The sequence below is a fragment of the Arachis stenosperma genome, chromosome 1, assembly GCF_014773155.1.
Source record: "Arachis stenosperma cultivar V10309 chromosome 1, arast.V10309.gnm1.PFL2, whole genome shotgun sequence".
In the NCBI taxonomy this organism is placed as follows: Eukaryota; Viridiplantae; Streptophyta; class Magnoliopsida; order Fabales; family Fabaceae; genus Arachis; species Arachis stenosperma.
Genome location: NC_080377.1, coordinates 62,457,270 through 62,466,536, shown reverse-complemented (window position 1 = coordinate 62,466,536; position 9,267 = coordinate 62,457,270). Strand labels below are relative to the sequence as shown.

Below are 9,267 nucleotides of genomic sequence, written 5' to 3'. Positions count from 1 at the left end.
GGAGAGCCAGGTCGGTGCGGCGCAGAAACGGGTGGCCGACATAGAGAAGGAGAAGCAGGCCGTGGAGGCCGAATTGGCAACGTGGAAAGCCAAGTATAAAGACGTTGTGAAACAGGGGAAGGGTGCGATTTTGGCGACCGAAGAGGCTCTTAAAGCTCAGGTCAAAATCATTGTTCCCGAGTTTGACACGTCGGCGATTGGTGTTCTCAAAGTCATCAAGGACGGCAAAGTTGTCGACGCCCCCAAAAAATGAATCCCCTGTTTAAAACCTTATGTTTTAGCCGTTTTATTTTGGCTTATGAACAATTTGATTTCTTAGTCGTTTACCCGTATTGGCGTAGTAAACTTGTTCTCATTCATCTGATTGCGTTATCGTTTCTATTAACCGTTTTTGGTTTATAGTCGTCGTTTATTCGTCTGATCGTGTTATCGTTCTTATTAACCGTTTTTGGTTTATAGTCGTCGTTTATATCAACGGCTCGTGGCCTTTTGCGTAGTCATTTGTTACAACGGTAGTTGACGGGCTCCCGGGGTGATCAGTTCCGGGTTGCGCGTCGTCGTTAGTCATGATGAGATGGCTTATCTGGAAAACAGGGAGACAAGACGAGGGAAAATTTGCACAAGTATATCTTATTCGGTAAACCATATAAAGGACTCGTAGGTCACTATGAGAAGTTCAAATTTCGACAAATTAACTACTTAGCTAGATTGGTCGGCATGTCGGTCCGTCCTCTAGGAGTAGAATCTTCTAAGGTTGTCCGCGTTCCATGTCCTCGGGACTTCCTTGCCATCAAGCCTTTCCAACTTAAAGGCACCTTTTCCCATCACTTTTTTGACTCTATAGGGGCCTTCCCAGTTTACCGCTAGCTTGCCTGCTCCTGGGGTCGGTGGGCCGATATCGTTCCGCCTCAGGACGAGATCGTTCGGCTCGAATTCCCTTTTGAGCACTTTGGTGTTGTAGCGCAAAGCCATCCTTTGTTTTAGCGCTGTTTCTGTCAAATGGGCCATTTCCCTGGCTTTATCTATCAGGTCCTTTTCCACGGTTTCCTCTACTCCTTTCAAAAGTAACCGCGGGCTTGGTTCACCAATCTCTACAGGTATTACTGCGTCCACCCCATACGTTAGCCGGAAGGGAGTTTCCTTAGTGGAGGATTGCTCAGTTGTTCGGTAGGACCAGAGAACCGATGCTAGTTCGTCGGCCCAAGCACCCTTTTTATTATCCAACCTCTTCTTCAGCCCTGAAAGGATAATCTTGTTGGCGGATTCCACCTGTCCGTTCGTCTGGGGGTGTTCTACCGAAGAGAACCTTTGTCTTACGCCCAGGCCGCTCAGGAATTCCGTGAACTTTTTGTCAGTAAATTGTGTGCCGTTGTCTGAGATGACGACTTCTGGTATCCCGAATCGTGTTATCACTTGCCTCCACATAAATTTCCTGCAATTGGACGAGGATATGGTAGCTAGCGGTTCGGCCTCTATCCATTTGGTGTAGTAGTCGATCGCGACTATGAGGTACTTGACTTGTCCAGGGCCGACTGGGAAGGGCCCTAAGAGGTCGACTCCCCATTGAGAAAATGGCCGGGAGGTCGTTAGCAAGCTTAGCTCGGAGGCCGGCGCCCTGGCGAAGTTGGCATTCTGTTGGCACTTTACACATTTTTTGACAAACTCCTTGGAGTCTGCCATCATTGACGGCCAATAGTATCCAGCTCGGATTAATTTCCTCGCTAATGCCTTGCCTCCGATGTGGTGCCCACAGCAGCCTTCATGGACTTCCCTGAGGACGTAGTTCGTCTGGTCGGGGTGTAGGCACTTCAGTAGGGGCTGGTTGAGCCCTTTCCTGAACAGTTGTCCTTGGATGAACTGTTACGGCCTGGCCTAGGGAACCCACGGGTCGACCCGGCCCGAACTCCACCCGGCTCCGCGCCCTTCAACCGACCCGGACACGTGTCCTGTGCGGCTCACACACGGCTGCAGGACAGCATCCTTGGGAATATGGGCCGGTCCCCACGAGGGGCCCGCTACTGACATGTATATAAAGGGAAGATTGGCTCTTCCCCCGAGGTACGTCACCTTTTCACCTAATATCCCTCCACCTGTACACAGACTGACTAGATCATCGGAGTGTCTTTGCAGGTGGCACCCCCCTCTTTTCCTCTCACACCAAGTGCTCGACTTCACGGCACGCCGGAGCCCTACACGATCGCGATTGAGGAATCCCCGCTCCTATCAACGATCACCCGACCAGTCCGGAAACCGATTACCGAACATTGGCGCCGTCTGTGGGGACTTAGCCTATCAATGGACGTTGTGCAGGGCCCTGGCGATCAGGGCCGGGGAGCCGGAGCGGAGGGGGCAGCCTCCGTCGCCTCGTTGAGAGGTTGGCGAAGGTCCCCCCGACCATTCACTGAACAGCACACGAGGGCACGACCCTTTGGGGGAACGGGCGGCGACAGCACCATAATAATGCAGGAGTTACGGCACAGGGTCCAAAACTTGGAGCGACAGTTAGCCGACCAAGAGCGCGATGGACGAAGCACCGACCCCAGCTACACCCCGTCCCTCGAGGACCAAGAGAGAGTCTCCCACCGGAGCCGCCAGCGACACACCTCCGCATCCCGAACGGAAGCGGAGAGCACCCGGGAAGAGTCCCCAATCCCAAGAAGACGAAACGACACCATCATCTACTCCCGTGGCGGAGAGACGCGCCGCACGGCACGTGATCGCGAGAACAGCGAAGGAAGGCCCGGGAGGACTCGACAACCTGTGATAATGGGCGTCACCCCATTCCACCGTTCCATCCTCGAAGTCCGGTTGCCGAAACACTTCGACAAACCAACGGACATGAGGTACGACGGAACTCAAGACCCCCTAGAACATCTCACAGCTTTCGAGGCAAGGATGAACCTAGAGGGGGTAGGGGACGAGGTAAGGTGCCGAGCTTTTCCGGTGACCCTGGCGGGACCCGCGATCAGGTGGTTTAACGGCCTCCCGCAAGGATCCATCTACAGCTTCTCGGACATCAGTCGTGCGTTCCTGGCCCAGTTTACGACGCGAATAGCAAAGGCAAAGCACCCAATCAACCTTCTGGGGGTGACCCAGAGACAGGGAGAGTCGACTAGGAAATACCTGGACCGATTCAACGACGAATGCTTGGAAATCGACGGCTTGACCGATTCGGTGGCCAGCCTTTGCCTGACGAACGGCCTCCTCAACAAAAACTTCGAAAACATCTTACCACAAAACCAGTTTGGACGATGCACGAGATCCAGACGGTAGCTAAAGAATACATAAACGACGAGGAAGTCAGCCGAGTCGTGGCTGCCAATAAATGGCAGTCCGGCTACAACCAATTTCGGCAGCAGGGCAACGGAGAAAGATCGAAGGAGCAAACCAGGGAAGAAGCGCTAAGCAAGACACCCAGGTCGTTTCCCCGGGTCGGAAAATTTGCCAACTACACCCCGCTCACTCTCCCCATCATGGAAGTTTATCAACAAATAGTCGAGAAGGGAATCCTACCAAAGCCCCGACCACTCAAGGACCGTACGGGAGGAAACAAGAACTTCTATTGTGACTACCACAAGGGCTACGGTCACCAGACACAGGACTGTTTTGAACTGAAGGATGCATTAGAACAAGTAATAAGGGAAGGCAAACTAGCAGCGTTCTCTCATCTCATCAGAGAACCGAGGAGACGATATCGCGACCAAGATGAAGAAGGCAAAACCCATCCGACAAAACGGCGACAAGAGCCAGAAGATAGAGACCACGGCCTCACTGTGATAAACGTGGTGACAGCCAAAAACATCGCTCCGAAATCCCGATCGGCGCACAAGAAAGACGCAAAGGTCTTGGCGATCTCCTCCTCGTTGGTGCGAAACTCTCGAAAGCCTTCATCCATTTCCTTCGGCCCGGAAGACCAATGGTTCGACGATGCCCCTGAAAGTCCTCCCATGGTCAATACGGCCAGAGTGGGAACCGGCCTCGTCATGCGCATCCTCGTCGACACAGGGGCTGATTCAAACATCATGTTCCGCAACGTATTTGACGCACTAGGGCTAAAGGATGCCGATTTGACGACTCACCAACACGGGGTCATCGGATTGGGCGACTACTTCATCAGACCTGACGGAGTAATAACCTTACCGATCTCAGTAGGGCAAACCCAAGGTCGAAGGTCGACAATGGCCGAATTAGTGATCCTCCGAGATTTCACCGCCTACAATATCATCTTGGGAAGGAAGACGATAAACGACGTCGAAGCGATAATCAACACGAAGCTACTGGTCATGAAGTTCGTTGCTGATGATGGATCTATAGGGTCCGTAAGAGGGGATCTCGAGACAGCGGTTGCCTGCGACAACGCCAGCCTCTCCCTAAGGAAGAAATCAAAAGAGGCATCCGGCGTGTTCCTGGCTGACCTGGACGCCAGGGTAGACGACAAACCCAGACCGGAACCGGAAGGGGACCTGGAAAAATTTGTGATCGGCAACACGGAGGAGAAATTCACGTTCATCAATAAGAACCTCCCACATGAGTTGAAGGAACCCTTGGTCAAAATGATAAGGGCCAATGGGGATCTGTTTGCCTGGACACCTGCCGACATGCCAGGCATAGACCCGAAGATCGTGTCACACCATCTGGCTGTCAGATCGGAAGCACGCCCGGTAGCACAACGGAGAAGAAAAATGTCGACAGAAAGGGCAGAGGAGGTGGCCGGGCAGAGGAGGTGGCCAGGCAAACGGCCAGCCTCCTTGAAGCAGGTTTTATACGAGAAGTAGACTACTCGACGTGGCTTTCGAATGTAGTTCTAGTGAAAAAGCACAACGGCAAGTGGAGAATGTGCGTAGACTACTCTGACCTTAACAAAGCGTGCCCTAAAGATTGCTTTCCCCTCCCTAATATCGATGCACTCGTCGACGCCGCGGCGGGCTACCGTTATCTAAGCTTCATGGACGCCTACTCCGGTTACAACCAGATACCGATGCACGGACCGGACGAAGACAAGACGGCGTTTATAACGCCAGGGGGGACTTTTTGCTACAAGGTGATGCCATTCGGCCTAAAAAACGCAGGGGCAACGTACCAAAGGTTGATGAACAGGATATTCCACGACCTCAGAGGCAAAACGGTTGAAGTCTATGTTGACGACATCCTCGCAAAGACAACACGACCCAACGACCTGGTCGATGATCTGGCAAAAGTATTCGCGGCTCTCCGACAACACGGCATGAGGCTGAATCCCCTCAAATGCGCTTTCGCCATGGAAGCTGGAAAGTTCCTGGGGTTCATGATAACTCAGAGAGGGGTAGAGGCCAACCCGGAGAAATGCCAGGCGATACTCCAGATGAAGAGCCCCGGTTGTATCAAGGACGTCCAAAGGTTGGCAGGGCGACTGGCCTCGCTATCCTGGTTCCTCGGAGCATCGGCAACCAAGGCTCTGCCGTTCTTTAACCTCATGAAGAAAGGGATGGTGTTCGAGTGGACACCCGCATGCGAGGAAGCCTTTCAGCACTTCAAGGAAATCTTGGCGGCACCACCTGTGCTCGGGAAACCAAAAGACGGGGAGCCCTTATACCTGTACCTCGCCATAACAGGAGAAGCCTTGGCCGCAGTTCTGGTGCGAGAAGAAGGGAGGGCTCAACAACCAGTTTATTTCGTAAGCAGAGCCCTGCAAGGGGCAGAATTAAGGTACAGCAAACTGGAAAAGCTGGCTCTAGCGCTCCTGACCTCCTCAAGGAGGTTGAAGCAGTATTTCCAGGGTCACCATGTTGTCGTAAGAACGGACCAGGGAATCAGACAAGTACTTCAAAAACCCGACTTGGCGGGGAGAATGATGACCTGGTCCATTGAGCTTTCCCAATACGACATACGGTACGAGCCTCGGCAAGGCATCAAGGCGCAAGCCATGGCGGATTTTCTAGTAGAAGTAACGGGGGACCCAACCGAAGAAGCGAGCACACAGTGGAAGCTCCATGTGGACGGAGCCTCCAACCAGACGTCGGGAGGCGCGGGGATCATCCTGGAAAGTCCGGTTGGAGTCGTATACGAGCAGTCGATCAGGTTCGAATTCCCCATTTCGAACAACCAAGCAGAATACGAAGCCCTAATAGGGGGTTTAACCCTAGCAGCGGAAGTCGGAGCAACAAGGCTGGAAATATGCAGCGATTCCCAGGTCGTCACCTCCCAAGTAAACGGGAGCTACCAAGCTAAAGACTCGTTATTGCAAAAGTACTTGGAAAAAGTCAAAAACTTAAGCCAAAAATTTGAAGAGGTCACGATCCACCACGTACCTAGAGAAAGGAACACACGGGCAGACCTCCTATCAAAGTTGGCCAGCACTAAACCGGGAGAAGGCAATCGGTCTCTCATCCAAGGTATGACGAGAGAGCCAGCGGTCACACTGCACATGACAAGCCTAGGCCCTTCATGGCTAGACCCCATCACCAACTTCCTAGAACACGGCAAACTCCCTGACGACGAAAAGGACGCGGCAAAATTGAGAAGGGAAGCAGCCAAATACGCCGTCATCCAAGGACAACTGTTCAGGAAAGGGCTCAATCAGCCCCTACTGAAGTGCCTACACCCCGACCAGACGAACTACGTCCTCAGGGAAGTCCATGAAGGCTGCTGTGGGCACCACATCGGAGGCAAGGCATTATTGAGAAAATTAATCCGAGCTGGATACTATTGGCCGTCAATGATGGCGGACTCCAAGGAGTTTGTCAAAAAATGTGTAAAGTGCCAACAGAATGCCAACTTCGCCAGGGCGCCGGCCTCCGAGCTAAGCTTGCTAACGACCTCCCGGCCATTTTCTCAATGGGGAGTCGACCTCTTAGGGCCCTTCCCAGTCGGCCCTGGACAAGTCAAGTACCTCATAGTCGCGATCGACTACTACACCAAATGGATAGAGGCCGAACCGCTAGCTACCATATCCTCGTCCAATGATGGTCGTGGGAGCCATCAATGATGTGGTCGTAACAGTGCCCCCACGCGCCAATGGTGGTCGTGGGAGCCATCAATGGCGCGTCGTCTCGCCTCTCATCTGTGCTCGTCTGATCGGCTGTTCGTGGGAGGGACCTGCCCCCAGCGCGTGTGTCTTTTGGTTGCACAAGCAACCGTTTCATCGCATCGTTCCCAGTGCCGAGCATTAAATGCTCATAATGGGGTGGTAAACCCTGACTGAAAAGACCGTTCTGCCCTTAGATTCTTCGCGCCTCCTGGGAGGCAGTTTTTAAACAGCCAGTTTTGGTACTCTTTCCTTTTTTTTTTCATATCTCCCTTTTTGCCTTCTTCTTGCTCCCAACCCTCAACATCTCTTTGTAGTGCCCTCGCGCGTCTCTCCCTTCGCATCTTTCCTCATCAACTGCTCCGTCCCTCTTCCGCTAATTCAGGTAATTTTCGAACTATTCTCCCTTTTATGCATTGTTCTTGCATGTTTGCTGTTTGTTTTTCGTTGTTGTTGCGTAGCCTTTTAATGGCGGTTAGATGTGTCAGGGGGGAAAGTACCATTCCAGGGTAGGTTTTTCTTGGTCTTTTCGTGTTTTAATCCTGTTTGGGCCTTAGTCGGGAAGTCGTGGGGGTAGTGTTTGTATTCGGCCTGAGCAACCGATCTCTTAGACTGACTGGATGGTCCCCCCATGTAGGTATGGCTCGCACGGTTTCCCGGGCTTCCCCTTCTCCTGCGGCGTACGATCCCTATGCTTGGGTCGTTTCCGACGTGAAGGACTCGCCTAATCAAATGGGCGAGGAGGAGCTCACCGAGTTCTGACAAGCCGAGTACTTGTGCGGAGGGACTGATGAGGAAGCCAATTATGACGTTTTTGTCCCGGCTCCTCACGAACGATTGTATGAGATCAACTTCCAACACCCACGAGTTGCCGACTGGATTTGGTTCTACAAGTCCATGTTCACCCAAGTCGGGGTTCGTATTCCGCTCTCGGCCTTCCAAATGGCGCTTCTAAGTCGAATTTCCGTGGCGCCGTCACAGTTGCATCCGAACAGTTGGGCCTCGATCCGCTGTTTCGAGATGGTGTGTGAATACCTCGAGCTGCCGGTGTCCGTGAGTGTTTTCTTTTTCTTCAACCTTACAAACCCTTCAAAGGAAGGGAAACATAAAAAGGGGTTCATGTCCTTCCGATCTGCCCAGGGTCGGAGGATTTTTGGTTTGTTTGAGGACTCCTACCATGGGTTTAAGGACAAATATTTCAAGGTCCGTCCTGTCAAAGGTCGTCATCCCTTTTGGTTGTCATTAGAGGGGGTACGGCTTATCCCGACCTATTGGAGTTTCGGGGCGGGATCCAATGCTTTCGTTAAGGTAACCTATAAGGACATGTCGGCGGTGGATAGAAAGATCGCCGACGTGTTGATGGCGGTCTTCGGGCGGAATCATGTGAACCCTCACCTTCTTATGGGTGATCGGGAGGCCGGTCGTACCTATATTTGTGAGAAGCCTCTGCTCATTCCGTCTTGTTTTTTCTTGCTTTTATTAATAGTTTGTTGCGACTAACCGACTTCCCCGTCTCTCTCCCTTCCTCTTTTTTGCAGTGGGAATGTCTGCCGAAGTAACGGGTCTTCCTGACTTGTTCCAAACTTTCCTATGTGGTAGTGATGAAGAGGAGGGTAACGAGAAGTCCGCCGCTGAGGGGCCTGCTGCTCCTTCGGAGGACAAGGCTGCTCCCGAGCAGAGGGCTGCAGCCGACGAGATCGGCACCTCGGCTCAAGGTGCCGCGGTTGAAGGCGACAAGGCGGTCCATGCTTCCCCTTTCCGTGAGGTGATCGGAACTGGGGGTTCGGCGGCTAACCCTGATGACGAGGTGGAAGAAGTCTCTAGCTTCAAAAGGAAAAGGAAAGCGTCGTCTAGCCCTGAGGGGGCCCTTACTGTGATGGAAAGGAATTTTGATGCCGGAAACTTTATAGATGCCCAGCTGATTCCCGGTACTGAAGAGTACTTTCATGAGTCATCACTTGCCGGGCAAGCGAGGTGGATGTATCGTACCCTCTTACGCGGCGCAGTGATAGCTCGGAAGGCCGAGTTCGAACTGTCTGGGATGGAGTCCCTTCGCAGGAGGTTGGAGACTGCTGGGAAGGCTAATAACGAGCTCAAGAGTGAGGTTGAGACTCTCCGTGAGCGGTTGACCCAATCAAATGAGAAACTTGACGCCGCCGAGAAGAAAGCTAGTGTTGCCGAGAAGAAAGCTGCCACTGCTGAGAAGAAGTTAGAAGAATCGGATGCCACGGTTTCTCATCTTGTCGATCGTGAAATGACTTTGG

General features: G+C 52.6%; 1 protein-coding gene across 1 annotated transcript; it reads right to left on the bottom strand.

Moving 5' to 3' along the window:
• Positions 1–466: 466 nt before the first annotated feature.
• On the bottom strand, positions 467–1,425 carry LOC130980361 (uncharacterized). Its single transcript, XM_057904052.1, has 2 exons — positions 862–1,425; positions 467–583 (listed from the first exon to the last, which is right to left on the bottom strand). The coding sequence occupies exons 1-2, from the start codon at positions 1,423–1,425 to the stop codon at positions 467–469; spliced, it is 681 nt and encodes a 226-aa protein (XP_057760035.1).
• Between the last annotated feature and the right edge of the window lie 7,842 nt (positions 1,426–9,267).